Source organism: Eurytemora carolleeae, unplaced genomic scaffold (assembly GCF_000591075.1).
Source record: "Eurytemora carolleeae unplaced genomic scaffold, Eaff_2.0 scaffold789, whole genome shotgun sequence".
Taxonomy (NCBI): domain Eukaryota; kingdom Metazoa; phylum Arthropoda; class Copepoda; order Calanoida; family Temoridae; genus Eurytemora; species Eurytemora carolleeae.
In genome coordinates, this window is record NW_019396727.1 from 148,681 (window position 1) to 164,512 (window position 15,832).

A 15,832-nucleotide genomic window follows, 5' to 3' on the forward strand; every position below is an offset into this window, starting at 1 on the left:
GTATCCTGTATCCTGTATCATGTACCCTGTATCATGTATCCAGTATCCAGTATCATGCACCTAGTATCATGTACCCAGTATTTAGTTTGTATATATGTATGAAGCCAATTTTTTACAGATTGATTCTTGCTGAAGAAGTTTAAACCCTCTTACATGAACTGAACACAAAAGACAATGAATGAAAAATTGAATTTTAATGTGTTTTTTTTCAAAAATGGGATTTTTTTCGAAAATTGTGCTGATTGTACAGATTTTTTAAAAAAATGTACGGATTTTTAAAAAAATGTACGGATTGGTTTAAAAAAAATGTACGGATTGTACGGATTTTTAAAAAAAAATTGTACGGATTGTACGGATTGTTTTTCGAAAATTGTACGGATTGTACGGATTTCTTCTGAAAATGTACGGATTTTTGTACGGATGTGTTCAAAAAAGTTTTGGCCACCCTGTAAATGTATTTTATAGGGGGTAACGGCAAAAAAAGGTTATTTCCTCTTGATTGTCCTCTTCCTTTCTAATCATCAAACCATTAATATTTACTTGAGACATAGATAACTTTTAATGCGTTTTTCAACTAAAAATACATTAATAAATATCGGAAAATGTCATAACATAGCTCTTTATTTCTAACACTTTTTTGAAATGGATAAAACTTTAGGGGGAGTCCCATGCAAGAGTCCGCTCCATGCATGACACCGGCAGTGTCATAGAACCAGAAGGCTAACTTAAACCGAAATAATGTAGAGCAATTATCCTGTGTTACAAGAAGGACCATTTGATGCGGCTAGAACAGTCAGGGGCCTAAACGATTCAGATTTTCAATTTTTTTGCAGAAATTACTTTGTGTTCATTGTATTTAGCAGATAAATCTGGCAAAAATGACTCCGGCTAAAGTGACACAAGCAAAAACCTTGAATACAAATGGGGAATAGGTTTTTAAAAAATCAGCTGGCAAATAGTCCCCCTTCATCCCTTTTTTTTTGATGTATTCATGATTTTGTTATTATTTAAGAGGGAGGGTCGAGGGGAAGATGCTTTTTTAACAAATTCTATCTTGACTGGGGTTAATTAGCAATTATTTCCAACAAATATCTAATATCGGATGATTCTAAAATCCCAATTCATGTTGTTTGAATATTGAAGTGAAATTAAATCTATATAATAAAGCTCTCCGCTCATATATATTTATTATATTTATATTAGCTATTGCTGGCCAAACGGCTGGACCGAATGGGCTGAATTTTTTTTTTTTTTTGATGGAACCCTAGTTGGCTAATGATAATTTTAATTTTGTCGTGAATCAGCTAATTTGTCACAAGTCATAAATATTTTTAACAATTATTTTAGTTTGCAATGCTAAAAAGGTTTTTGGGCTTAAATTTTCTATATCAAGAAGGTTCTAGTCGATTACAGTTTCCCGAACTATAGCTCAGGACATAATATAATCTAAAATTACTAAACAGAGAAAATTAAAGTCCAGAACGGTATGCCATGTTGTGCCAAAATAGTTGTGTTTTTTTTTGTTTTTTTTTCACTAAATTAAAGTGTTCCCGAAATCTATTTGAAATATTTAATACAAAAGACTCTTTTTTGATTTTTTAAAAATTCTGAAGAAATTTTTATTTCAGTTGAAGTTGATGAAGAAGTGAAGTTCTCCTGCTAAACTTCTACTTTCCTTACGCTCCTTCATTTACAGTGAGATCCAATATACATAGGAATAGTTCTTTCTTTAAAGGGACTGTAACTGTGTAAGCGTGAGTTCAAGTAACTCTTTATGCTAAGATGGCAATGGCCGATTTGAAAGCTTTGCTTGATCAAATATGAATTTAATATCCTTGTTTTATTTCAATGGTGGTTTCTATACAAATACGAAATAAAGGAGATATTATCAGATATCAACACTTTTTTATTTAAGATAAAAGACGTTATCTTCCACATTTTGATTAGATTAAGGTGTCAAGGGTACCTTAGTAAATTGGGCATTGTTTACTTTTCATGGTGGGTCACTTGAAATGAAGCTCACAGTCCCTTTAAACGATGTTAATTTCACCTTTGAACCACTGCGCATACAAATCATTGGCGGCATTTTTAATAAAAGAAAGAGTGAAGAGGATAATTATTCCACTATTCATTGGTTCTCACTGCACTGTGTTTATATTAATAGTTCGATGTTATTAATAAATTTATGTAATTTTATAACATAGGTCGGGAACTAGTTAGATGATAGCTTAGCAGACCCAGTTAAGAGGATAGTGTAGCTGACCTAGTTTGGAGGATAGTGTAGCAGACCCAGTTTAGAGGATAGTGTAGCAGACCTAGTTTAGAGGATAGTGTAGCAGACCTAGTTTAGAGGATAGTGTAGTAGACCTAGTTTAGAGGATAGTGTAGCAGACCCAGTTTAGAGGATAGTGTAGCAGACCTAGTTAAGTGGATAGTGTAGACCTAGTTTAGAGGATAGTGTAGTAGACCTAGTTTAGAGGATAGTGTAGCAGACCTAGTTTAGAGGATAGTGTAGCAGACCTAGTTAAGTGGATAGTGTAGCAGACCTAGTTTAGTAGATAGTGTAGCGGACCTAGTTTAGAGGATAGTGTAGCAGAACCGGTTTAGAGGAGAGTGTAGCAGACCTAGTTTAGAGGATAGTGTAGCAGACCTAGTTTAGAGGATAGTGTAGTAGACCTAGTTTAGAGGATAGTGTAGTAGACCAAGTTTAGAGGATAGTGTAGTAGACCTAGTTTAGAGGATAGTGTAGTAGACTTAGTTTAGAGGATAGTGTAGTAGACATAGTTTAGTAGATAGTGTAGCAGACCCAGTTTAGTGGATAGTGTAGCAGACCCAGTTTAGTAGATAGTGTAGCAGACCCAGTTTAGTAGATAGTGTAGCGGACCTAGTTTAGTGGATAGTGTAGCAGATCTACTTTAGAGGATACTGTAGCAGACCTAGTTAAGTGGATAGTGTAGTAGACCTAGTTTAGAGGATAGTGTAGCAGACCCAGTTTAAAGGATAATGAAGCAGACCTAGTTTAAAGGATAGTGTAGCAGACCTAGTTTATGAGGATAGTGTAGCAGACCTAGTTTTAAGGATAGTATAGCAGACCTAGTTAAGTGGATAGTTTAGCAGACCCAGTTTAGAGGATAGCGTAGCAGACCAAGTTTAAAGGATAGTGTAGCAGACCTAGTTTAGTGGATAGTGTAGCAGACCCAGTTTAGAGGATAGTGTAGTAGACCCAGTTTAGAGGATAGTGTTGCAGACCCAGTTTAGAGGATAGTGTAGTAGACCCAGTTTAGAGGATATTGTAGTAGACCCAGTTTAGAGGATAGTGTAGTAGACCCAGTTTAGTGGATAGTGTAGTAGACCCAGTTTAGAGGATAGTGTAGTAGACCCAGTTTAGAGGATAGTGTAGTAGACCCAGTTTAGTGGATAGTGTAGTAGACCTAGTTTAGTGGATAGTGAAGCAGACCTAGTTTAGAGGATAGTGTAGCAGACCTAGTGTGGAGGATAGTGTAGACCCAGTTTAAAGGATAAATGTAGCAGACCCAGTTTATAGGATAGTGTAGCAGACCCTTTTAGTGGATAGTGTAGTAGACTCAGCTTAAAGTATAAGGGTAGCAAACCCAATGTAAAGGATATGTGTGGCAGACCCAGTTAAAAGGATACGTGTAGCAGACTCAGTGTAAAGGATACGTGAGCAGACCTGCAGTTTAAAGGATACGTGTAGCAGACCCAGTTCAAAGGATAAATGTAGCAGACCCAGTTCAAAGAATAAGTGTAGCAGACCCAGTTTAAAGGATAAATGTAGCAGACCCAGTTCAAAGAATAAGTGTAGCAGACCCAGTTTAAAGGATAAATGTAGCAGACCCAGTTTTAAGGATAAATGTAGCAGACCCAGTTTAAAGAATAAGTGTAGCAGACCCAGTTTAAAGCATAAGTGTAACAGACCCAGTTTAACGGATAAATAAAGCAGACCCAGTTTTAAGGATAAGTGTAGTAGACCCAGTTTAAAGGATAAATAAAGCAGACCCAGTTTTAAGGATAAGTGTAGAAGACCCAGTTTAAAGTGTAATTAAGTGTAGTAGACCCAGTATAAGTGTAGCGAGTGGAGCAGACCCAGTGTAAAGGATAAGTGTAGCAGACCCAATTAAGAAGAAAATTTAGTAGATGTTTAAAGGGAGTGTTCGCGAAAAATGTAAGGGGGTATAGGATTAATGCGATAAAAAAGCGCTATTGATCACTACTAATCTTACTTCTATCTGTTGCGTCTATAAGGAGAAAATTGTTAAAGACGTCTCATACCGAATAAATTGCAACATACTACTTAGACCGTAAAAAATCAATTTAATTTCAAACAAATCATTCAGATATTACAACCTATAGTCATCGATTATCTTTCGCCATATTTGTATATAGTTTATATTTTATAATATTTTTTAATTAATTTGTTTTGAATTTGATTATTTATCTCGTCGCTTGGGCAACTATCTAAGAATGCCGCGCACCACTCACATTTTTCGAAATCCGTTAAAACGTTTTCTAAAAAAAATAAAATATTATAAAATATAAACTATATACAAAGGTTGTTATATCTGAATGATTTGTTTGAAATTAAATTGATTTTTTACGGTCTAAGTCGTATGTTGCAATTTTCTGAATTTGTATGGGCGCTAAGTTATTCGGTATGAGACGTCTTTAACAATTTTCTCCTTATAGACGCAACAGATAGAAGTAAAATTAGTGGCGATCAAAAGCGCTTTTTATCGCATCAAGCCTATACCCCCTTTCATTTTTCGCGAACACTCCCTTTAAGTGTGTGCTGTTCTCCTTGCGAATTGGCGTTAAAATCACTTCAAACTTTTTTAAATTAAGTTTCTAAGATGACTTAATTATTTTCAGTCGTTATTGAGTTCAACCTTTGTTATTAAAATAAATCTAAATTTTTGTTTTGGCTCTGTAAAATCCAGTCCTATTAAATTTAGTAGATTTGTATCTTGTATTCTGCAATATAACGAGGATTAAGTATTATTGAGTACACTCAAACTCTAGAGCATATACATACTTTCAATCCTGCAATTATGTTACCATTGATTTGAGGCCCCCGGTCGAAATACGTTTTGGAGAAGCTTCTGAGATTGTATACAATTTGCCATAAAACTGGAATATGAAGACGATGTTTATACTAAGGTAGTCATTATTTAGAAATGAATTTCGTTCGAAAAGCTCAAACAGAAGAAAAACCTTCTTTGATGAAAGGATTTTACAACAAGAAATATTTTGCAATTTTTTGCTACAGATAAAATAGTGGAAAAGTTTCAGAATTCCCCACTTCTCATACTCAAAAAATTACTATTATGTAGGTTTAAAGAATACCAGTGGGAATCGGCCATCCCCTCCACCCCCCCCCCTCACGGAATAACTTAAAACTGATTAATGAAACCAATATTTAAGTATCTGAAAGTAGACAAATCAATTATAATCATGATAATAACAAAATAGTCATAGTCCTGCCAATTCTAAACTGTGGTCTGCCTTTATTGTACGTTTAAAATTACCAGAAATATGTAGAGTCGTCTGATTAAATATGAATTATTTCTGGATCTTTCCAGTTATGAGTGTATAAAACTAGAATATCGAAGTTTAATACATTGTGGTGATATCTCCCATTCCAGGACTCCAGGACTACTATAGTGATGAAGAATAATGGCCTGCATCCCAGGACTCCATGACTACCAGTGATGAAGAATAATGGCCTGCATCCCAGGACTCCATGACTACCAGTGATGAAGAATAATGACCTGCATCCCAAGACTCCAGGACTACCAGTGATGAAGAATAATTGCCTGGATTCCAGGACTACCAGTGATGAAGAATAATGGCCTGCATCCCAAGACTCCAGGACTACCAGTGATGAAGAATAATGGCCTGCATCCCAGGACTCTATGACGACGAGTGATGTAGAATAATGGCCTGGATTCCAGGACTACCAGTGATGAAGAATAATGGCCTGGATCCCAGGACTACCAGTGATGAAGAATAATGACCTGCATCACAGGACTCCAGGACTACCATTGATGAAGAATAATGGCCAGCATCCCAGGACTCCATGACTACGAGTGATGAAGAATAATGGCCAGCATCCCAGGACTCCATGACTACGAGTGATGTAGAATAATGGCCTGGATTCCAGGAATACAGGACAACCAGAGTGATGAAGAATAATGACATGTATCCCAGGACGCCCGGACTACCATCCCAGAGTATGAATAAGATGCAGAACACGGTCAAACAAAACTATAAGAAGTTTTCACAATGTGGACTAGATTGTAAAAAAAAGTCGACCCACTCAACTTATTTTCTCAAAACCAGAAAATTCTCGTAGTTCTCTTCCTGAGTTTCCTAATCAAAATTTGAGGCAAATCACTCTAGGGGTTCCTGAGTTATGTTCGAACAAACAAACCGACAGAGATTTATACTTTATATTTATAGATTGGGCAACGTAAGGGTCAGTATTGAGTTTAAAAGATATATGGTTATGGTTAGAGTAAAGAAATATATAATTATGCATAGTTTGATTGTCTGTTATGTTTGATGTGCCCAATAGACGTAAAAACGGCTAAACCTATCAAGCCCAACATTTTTGAGGCAACTCACATCCCAGGGAATGTGTTCATCTTACTTATCAAAGTTGAAAAATGTTGCTAAAAAATGTAGAAATTTCATTTATGAAAATGCAACGTTTTAAAAAGAAAATCCGCAAAAATTTGAGAACGAACTATAAATGTTAGGAAAAAAGAGAGAAAAGGATTAACACTTAACAGTATAAAAGTATAATGAAAACGACTATATGATAAACACAAACAATTAAAGTACTAATAAAACTGTTGGATAAACCCCCAAAAAGTATTTTACATGAGAAATTAGATAAAAACACCCAAGAATAAAAAATTAAATTAAACTAAACATTGTTTTTCAAAGTAGATGGACCCTGTGAAATTAATAAGCTAAAAGTGCTTAAAAAATTAAATTGAAATAATTTTAGTGAAAAGTAAGAGAGTAAAATGTATACACTATAATACAACATGATGCATTCTGGTAATAAACATGGTAGCATATGCTTGTTTACAAAACCTGCATGGATACGAACCTGGCTGCCCCAATACTACAACTTGTGAACCCATAATGGAACCATATTGATGTTGGTTTAGGACCAGTGGTATATAAATAGTGGGTCAACAAGGAGAAACCCCATTCTCTCGTTTGCTCTCTACCAACCAACAAATACCAACATCCAACAATATTCAAAGCTAGAACATGAAGACTCTTTTGGTAAGCATGAAATAATACAGCAAAATATTCTCAACGTTTTAAACGTTTTTAGCTTTCCAAATATATACATATTTTTTGTCTTCAAAATGGAGATATAATTGTCAATAATTTGATTACAAGTTTCCATTTTCACCAATGATATTATGTCTTTGGATTTTTTTATTAAGGTTATCTTTTTTATTTTTCAAGTGTGATTTCCAGAAACCCTCCATGAACAGATTGAAATGTCTGATAAAAAAGATATCTCAGATAATAATGTGGATAATATTGTAGCTTTTCGTATTTTAAAAGTATTTCATTCCATTTTATTCTTCATTGTTTCTTATCAGCTAGAGCTTAAAATGCATATTAAGTTTCTCTATTCAAAATAGATTTGCATCACATTAAGGAAATGGAAAGGGGTCCCTGGGACCCCCAACCAGACTATTTTGGGTAAACCAGACGTCAGCCTGAATAGGGATAAAGAAATAAAATTATGGATGTTTAATTCATACTTGATCAAATAAAAATGTTAAGGGTACCAGTGTAAATCAGACATTGCCATCTTTTCATGGAGGGTCACCTGTAATTAGGCTTACAGTCCCTCTAAGTCCAATATTCCATGTTTAATCACTTACTATTTTAGGTGATATCTGCCCTGTTAGGGCTAGGATCCTCTGCTCCTCAATGGGATCGTATGCGAGCAGTTCATTACTCTCCACACTTTAATGGATATAAGAACTTTTATGGACCTGGAAGTATCCCAAGGCTTGCCAGACAAAAGGCTTCTTCTCCAGATTATATTGATCCTGAACCTTATGTACAAAGAGCACTCAATACACCAATGGTAAAGGACAACAGGATAAACGCTCCAAGAAATGCCTCTTCTCCTTCTGCTGCTGCAGCTTTAGAGTACATGAAACAGGTAGCAGGGGATGACATCTGTGCAATAACAACAGCAACTTATCTGGAGATGATTCTGCACAATGCCACAGCTGAACAGGCCAATGCTGAAGCTACCAGAGCATATATTCTTGCACATAATAAAGGATTAAAACCAGCAGCTGGAAGTGCATGCGAAGCATCTGTTGTAGCATGGAGACAAGCTGAGAAAGAAGGAACTGACCCTGTTGTCAAATCTGCCCTTGCCTTTATGAACAACTTCCCTGGCCTTCAATCTGGTAACCCTTGTGCTGTTTCTGGAGTTGACTATGTCAAAGCTATTCTTGATGGTAAGTCTCACACTGATGCTAATCTCATTGCTGCAAAGAGTTTTGCTGAGGCTCTGTTTGCCAAAGCTAAAGCTGGAGAAGAATTGAGAGATCCTGCATGTGCCATAGCTACAAAGGCATACTTCAATGCTCTGGAAAAGAAGCCTTCCCCTCCAAATGCTGCTGCTATGATTGCATTTATTGACAAAGCATTTTCTACTCAGAAGTTTGAACAAGATCCTATTTGCTGGAGATCTACTGAGGCCTTCTGGCAATCCTATGAGGCTGGAAATGATGAGTTGACCTCAAACCTTGCAGCTGCTGAGGTTTTCCTTGAAGAGTTTGCTGCTGGCTCCACAGTTCCTGTAGATTCTCCATGTGCTGCTGCAACCAGAGCTTACTATGATAATATTCCAAACCCTCCAAGTCCAGCCAATAAGGCAGCTATGGTTGCCTTCATGGACAAAATGATTAAGGATGGAAAAAGGATGCCTGACCCTGTGTGTGCTGGTTCAACCAAGGCCTATTGGAAGGCATACAAAGCTGGTGCCTCTGAGGTTGAAGCTAATCTTGCTGCTGCAGAAGCTTTCTTTGAGGAGTTTGCTAAAGGATCAACCATTCCAGCTGACTCTCCATGTGCTGCATCTACAGTAGCATACTTTGAAAATCTTCCTAATGCTCCTAGTCCTCCTAACAAAGCAGCAATGAAAGCATTCATGGATAAAATGATTGCTGATGGACCAAGACAACCAGACCCTGTATGTGCCATCTCTACTCGAGCTTTCTGGGATGCATGGAAATCTGGAGAAGATGAGCTTACATCCAATCTTGCTGCTGGAGAAGCCTTCTTTGATGAGTTCATGAAGGGATCCAAGATTCCTGCTGATTCCCCTTGTGCAGCTGCTACTCGTGCTTACTATGAAAACATTCCTACCCCTCCTAGTCCAGCCAACAAGGCTGCTATGGAAGCTTTTATGGATAAAATGATTGCTGATGGAGAAAGAACCCCTGACCCTGTCTGTGCCATGTCTCTGCGTGCTTACTGGGATGCCTACAAAAATGGAGATGATGAACTGAGTTCCAACCTTGCAGCTGCTGAAGCTTTTTTCCATGAATTTGCCAAAGGTTCAAACATTCCTGTAAACTCTCCCTGTGCTGCTGCCACTAGAGCATATTATGCCAACATTCCCAACCCTCCATCTGGACCTAACAAGGCTGCTATGGAAGCATTTATGGATAAAATGATTGCTGATGGCGAGAGAACTCCTGATCCAGTGTGTGCTGCATCTACTCTTGCTTTCTGGGCTTCCTTTAAGAAGGGTGCATCTGAATTAGAGGCTAATCTTGCTGCTGGAGAAGCCTTCTTTGAAGAGTTTATTAAAGGGTCAACAATTCCTGCTGATTCTCCTTGTGCTGCTGCAACCAGGGCATACTGGAAGGCAACTGAGAAGCTCCCAAGCCCTGCCAATCAAGCTGCCATGGAAGCTTTTATGAACAAAATGATAACTGATGGATCCAAGAGAACTGCTGATCCTGTTTGTGCTGTTGCTACTCGAGCATATTGGGATGCATGGAAGGCTGGCAAGGGGGAACTGAAATCCAACTTGGCTGCTGCAGAGGCCTTTTTTGATGAGTTTGCCAAAGGTTCTTCTGTCCCTGCTGACTCCCCATGTGCAGCATCTACACGTGCCTATTTTGAAAACATCCCTAATCCGCCAAGTCCTGCTAACAAGGCTGCTATGGTTGCTTTTATGGATCATATGATTGGTAATGGAACCCGTACACCAGACCCAGTTTGTGCTGCTTCCACCAGAGCTTACTGGGATGCATGGAAGGATGGAAAAGGAGAGCTTGAATCCAATCTTGCTGCTGCTGAGGGCTTCTTTGAGGAATTTGCTAAGGGATCATCTATCCCTGCTGATTCTCCCTGTGCTGCTGCTACCAGAGCTTATTATGCTAACATCCCTAACCCTCCATCTGGACCCAACAAAGCTGCCATGGAAGCATTTATGGACAAAATGATCAAAGATGGAGAAAGAGTACCAGACCCAGTGTGTGCTGCTTCAACAAAAGCTTACTGGGAAGCCTACAGACATGGAGTTTCTGAAACCAACGCAAACCTTGCTGCTGCTGAAGGTTTCTTTGCTGCTTACAATGATGGCCTAAATATTCCAGCTGACTCTCCCTGTGTGGCTGCTACCAAGGCATATTATTCTGCTCTTCCTAAAGCACCAAGTGGTCCCAATGCTGAAGGTATGATCAGCTTTATTGATCACATGATCAAGAATGGAGGAAAGAGAATTTATGATCCAGTGTGTGCAGCTGCATCAAAAGCCTTCTTTGAAGCACATAGAAACGGAGATTCTGAACTGACAGCTAACCTCAAGGCTGCTCAAGCTTTCTTTAAAGAATACAGAAAAGGATCCACTCTTCCAGCAGACAGTGCTTGTGCTGCTGCTACAAAGGTTTATCATTCTCAAATCAAGAATAAGCCTAGCCAGCCCAATGCCCTTGCCATGATAACCTTTATAGAAGAAGCCATCAGTGGAGATAACAACAAACTTGACCCTGTGTGTGCAGTTGCTGCTGAAGCATACTTTGATGCATATCTCAGTGGTAAATCTGAAGCAAAGGCCAACCAAGCTGCTGGTATTGCTTTCCTTGATGCTGTAGCCAACACACCTTCTTATTCTCCAGAGAGTCCTTGTGGAAGATCTGCTGAAACATACATGAAAACGTTCGAGCTGTAAGATCAGTTTTGACTGTATTAAGTATATTATATTCATTCTGTATTTTATTAATCTTCAGGATCATCAACCTTCCTGATCTCTAAGTACCAATCACCTCATTTATTTAAATTTGTAATATTATAATGAAATAAAAATAGAAATATGTATCTTAGTTATTTACTTAAGTTTGGTAAAAAAAAAATGTTTACTAAATTTTTATTTTTTTTAACCCTGTTGATAGAAATTTATACTGCTGCTTGCATTTTTGTTAGTACATTAAAATGAAATGTTTAAATTCTTTTAAAAACGTTATATTGATCTTAATTAGTTCTCAAAATTCACATATAGAAACGTCCTCTTTGAACCCAGCAGAAAAAGGTTAAAATGTCTTTATTTCGATAGATTTAAGATAATAGGAATGAGTATGATATCATTTCAATTTGTATTCAACCAATATTGCAAATTTTACATTCGCCATTTTCTATATTCATTTGATATTTTTATTTAGTTTTCTTAATATCTTTTATTTAGCTTTTACATCCATCATTTGATTTAAATTAAAGAAGATTAACCCTGGCTTTAGAACTTTAGAATTAGTAATTTAGAAATATAGTCATTGTTCATCTATTCGCTCTAACATTTTAAAATTAAAAAAAAAATAGTTAAAATTCAAATTTAAAAACATATGTTTAAAATGTTTAAAAAGATAACCTTGTATTATTTTGGAAATAATTTGGAACACGTATGTCTAAATTATTGAGTTTTAAATTTTGATGTATTTTGGTTCACACAGTACCAGATCGACTAGCTAGAGCTCTAGCTGTACAGTGTGCAGTACAATTACAGACTATGTACGGCAAACCTGGACTGTTGGCCCATCAAACCCTGCTAGTGAAATGTATGCGATATTTGTTTATTGTGCAGAGTTCTGTGAGTTTAATATGATCAAATTAGTAGAGTTCACAAATATCCTAACTGTTACACAAAGTTGAATAAAATTTTCTAGACGAGGTCGACCTTGGAGTGACCTAACCTCAATAATTCGCTTAGACTTTTTCTGTAAGACATAATCATTTCGTAACTTTAAAGCCCTGGTTATGAGCACAAGGTGAAGAGAAGTAATTTGCAAAATTCTTATACACTTGTGCGTTTTTCTGCTTTATTAACTATCTTTAACAATCAATATCATAAAAGAATAGACATCGTTAATAATTTATTTACGTCAACATATAACCACCGTAAACAATTACACATTTATAACAAATTGTAGAAATGGAATGACTGTTCTAAAGGGAGTGTTCGCGACATATTAAAGGGAATAAAGTCTAAAAGCAAAAAATAATCGCTTTTGATGGCTACTAATCTTACTACTATAATCTGTTGCGTCTAAAACATTCCTGTTAAATATGCAAATGTCGTCTTCATTTTCAAAAATCCTTGAAACAGGAATAAATGTTTTCAAAAGTAACTCTCAGATCATAAAGAATAAAAAATATCATGAAATATCAACTATATACGAATGCGTGGAAAAAGGCTGTAATATCTGAATGATTTGTTTATAATTAAATAGATTTTTTTACAATCCGAATTGTATGTTGCAACTTTCTGAATTTGCATGGACGCTACGCTGCGTTCTTTGGTATAAGTCATTTTTAACAATTTTCTCATAAACATAACAGATGGAAGTAAGATTAGTGGATGGCATGGTTGGAAATTACATACTATTCTTAAGGAAATAATTAAACGAAAAGAAGTCTAATGTTTTGGTTGAATTGGTGATCTTTTTAATCCAGTATTTTAGTTTTACGAGCAGAATAACCAACGAAAATTTCTCTTTACAATTCAGGGATTGACCAATTTGTTAATGAAGGGAATTTTAAAAAATTAATTTAAATGTATCAAAGACATTTTCTGGTCTTTTGAACGTCTTCTATATTTTCTAAAATTAAAACCCCTAAACTTTTCATTAGATAAATATGACAACTTGAATTGATAAATTTGAAGTAAATACCATTTTAAAAATAAAATGTTATAGAGGCTGATAATTCTTTTAACTTAATTTTATACATATAGAGGCATACTGTTTTATATACAACTTTCAAATTTCATTTTAAATTTCTGTATGTCATAAATTTTTGTAAATTTTTTTTAAACGCCATTTAATTTTTTTAAAGCAAAATGTATTTCCTAATTTAACCCTAAACATCTTTTACGAGAAATTCTTCTATAATCCTCTGAGAAATCTAAAAATATCCAGTTTAAACTAATTTAATGAAACCTAGGGCTGGGGTCAGTTCCAACCGTTAAAAAAAGAAAAATTTCAGGTAGCCGTTTATTTTAAAGTAAAACGAAATGTTTGTTTTCCTTTTTTATTACTGTTAGTTAACGATCTCAATTTTATTAATGGCGTTAATGGAAAATTTTGAACAACTGTTTTAATGTTGTTAGCCGTTAATGGTACAGTTATTAGAAATCCATTAAAGGTCAATGAAATCGTAAATGACACAGCCGTTAACGGTCTTATGCAGTATTAGCTGGGTTAAGGACGCAAAGCGCCAAAAAATATTCGTTAACATTTCATGAAATCGTGAATAGCCATTAATGGTCAATTGCAGTATTAAAAGCGTTAATGGCGACAAAGATAAAATGTAAAAATATCAAAACTCGTAACAAAATTTTAATTTAAAAAAAAGTGTAATGCAATTTTAAACAGAAAAAATTATCAGTTTAAAAAAAATTGGTTTTGTTTTTTGTTTTCAACCTTTAATTTTTTTTAAAAAATGGCTAATCCGTTTGGTTAACTATAAAATTCAATAACAGACTCTTCCATTAGTTTTCAAATAGCTCCGTTTCAATAATGGAACATTGCCCAGCCTTAATGAAACCAATTTATTTCTAACTTGAATTTGAAATAGAAGACGACATTATCTTAGAGTGCGGAATGATTCTTGTCTTATTGGTAATGTTACTAAACTTCTTAAAAATCAAATATCTTATATGGAAATTTTTATCTTTTAAAATAATATAGGTTTTCTCGAACAGACATGAATTTATAAACAGATCTAAAAAATACTCTAAAAAATACCCTAAACCCTTCCCTTGTGATCTTTTGAGATACTACCAAAAATTTGGACCCTAAGTTATGCAGTTTTGATGTTTACAGGATACAAACAGACAAACGAACAAACAAGACATATACAAAGAAGAACTTTATCATTAAATGGAAACAAATTAAAATTACTTCTGCAGGTATCTTGAGTCGCCAAAATATTGAAATTATTATATACATTTAATATGACTTCAATTTGTAGCATAAAATTGCATCTAAAACTTAGAACTTACATAATAATAAAAATAATAATACAGAAACTACTTTTATTTTAGAATAAAATAAAAAACTAAATAATGTGACACTTTCTAGAAATCAATAAAAGTTGTTGATCTAGGATCTCTAGAATGAATATGACATACAATGAAGAATATATAGAATATTCCTACAGCTCAAAACTCTTCATGTATGTTTCAGCAGATCTTCCACAAGGACTCTCCGGAGAATAAGAAGGTGTGTTGGCAACAGCATCAAGGAAAGCAATACCAGCAGCTTGGTTGGCCTTTGCTTCAGATTTACCACTGAGATATGCATCAAAGTATGCTTCAGCAGCAACTGCACACACAGGGTCAAGTTTGTTGTTATCTCCACTGATGGCTTCTTCTATAAAGGTTATCATGGCAAGGGCATTGGGCTGGCTAGGCTTATTCTTGATTTGAGAATGATAAACCTTTGTAGCAGCAGCACAAGCACTGTCTGCTGGAAGAGTGGATCCTTTTCTGTATTCTTTGAAGAAAGCTTGAGCAGCCTTGAGGTTAGCTGTCAGTTCAGAATCTCCATTTCTATGAGCATCAAAGAAGGCTTTAGATGCAGCAGCACACACTGGATCATAAATTCTCTTTCCTCCATTCTTGATCATGTGATCAATAAAGCTGATCATACCTTCAGCATTGGGACCACTTGGTGCTTTAGGAAGAGCAGAATAATATGCCTTGGTAGCAGCAACACAGGGAGAGTCAGCTGGAATATTTAGGCCATCATTGTAAGCAGCAAAGAAACCTTCAGCAGCAGCTAGGTTTGCCTTAGTTTCAGAAACTCCATGTCTGTAGGCCTCCCAGTAAGCTTTTGTTGAAGCAGCACACACTGGGTCTGGTACTCGTTCTCCATCTTTGATCATTTTGTCCATAAATGCTTCCATGGCAGCCTTGTTGGGTCCAGATGGAGGATTAGGGATGGTCTTGTAATAAGCTCTAGTAGCAGCAGCACAAGGAGAATCAGCTGGGATAGATGATCCCTTAGCAAATTCCTCAAAGAAGCCCTCAGCAGCAGCAAGATTGGATTCAAGCTCTCCTTTTCCATCCTTCCATGCATCCCAGTAAGCTCTGGTGGAAGCAGCACAAACTGGGTCTGGTGTACGGGTTCCATTACCAATCATATGATCCATAAAAGCAATCATAGCAGCCTTGTTAGCAGGACTTGGCGGATTAGGGATGTTTTCAAAATAGGCACGTGTAGATGCTGCACATGGGGAATCAGCAGGGACAGAG

General features: G+C 36.0%; 3 protein-coding genes across 5 annotated transcripts in view; 2 read left to right on the plus strand and 1 right to left on the minus strand.

The window, feature by feature from the left end:
* LOC111707860 (E3 ubiquitin-protein ligase Siah2) overlaps positions 1-2,196 on the plus strand; it is a 36,153-nt gene extending 33,957 nt beyond the window's left edge. Inside the window, exons 22-23 of one of the 3 annotated variants that reach the window (XM_023481040.1) lie at positions 1,629-1,695; positions 2,135-2,196. In XM_023481040.1, the coding sequence (XP_023336808.1) occupies positions 1,629-1,649 (21 nt within the window). In that variant the 3' untranslated portion in view covers positions 1,650-1,695; positions 2,135-2,196. Of the gene's footprint in view, positions 1-1,628 lie in introns of all 3 variants that reach the window. The other 2 variants (XM_023481041.1, XM_023481042.1) reach the window with 2 other exon arrangements.
* A 5,022-nt stretch (positions 2,197-7,218) lies between these two features.
* Positions 7,219-11,401, plus strand: LOC111707865 (uncharacterized). The gene is made up of 2 exons (XM_023481048.1): positions 7,219-7,317; positions 7,943-11,401. Exons 1-2 carry the CDS (start codon positions 7,303-7,305, stop codon positions 11,255-11,257), a joined length of 3,330 nt encoding a protein of 1,109 aa, XP_023336816.1. The 5' UTR covers positions 7,219-7,302; the 3' UTR covers positions 11,258-11,401.
* A 3,193-nt stretch (positions 11,402-14,594) lies between these two features.
* LOC111707864 (uncharacterized) lies at positions 14,595-15,762 on the minus strand (the record flags this gene model as incomplete). Its single annotated transcript, XM_023481047.1, is given in 1 exon segment — positions 14,595-15,762. A coding segment is annotated over 1 exon segment (1,032 nt), but the record flags the coding sequence as incomplete, so codon positions are not given.
* Positions 15,763-15,832: the final 70 nt, after the last annotated feature.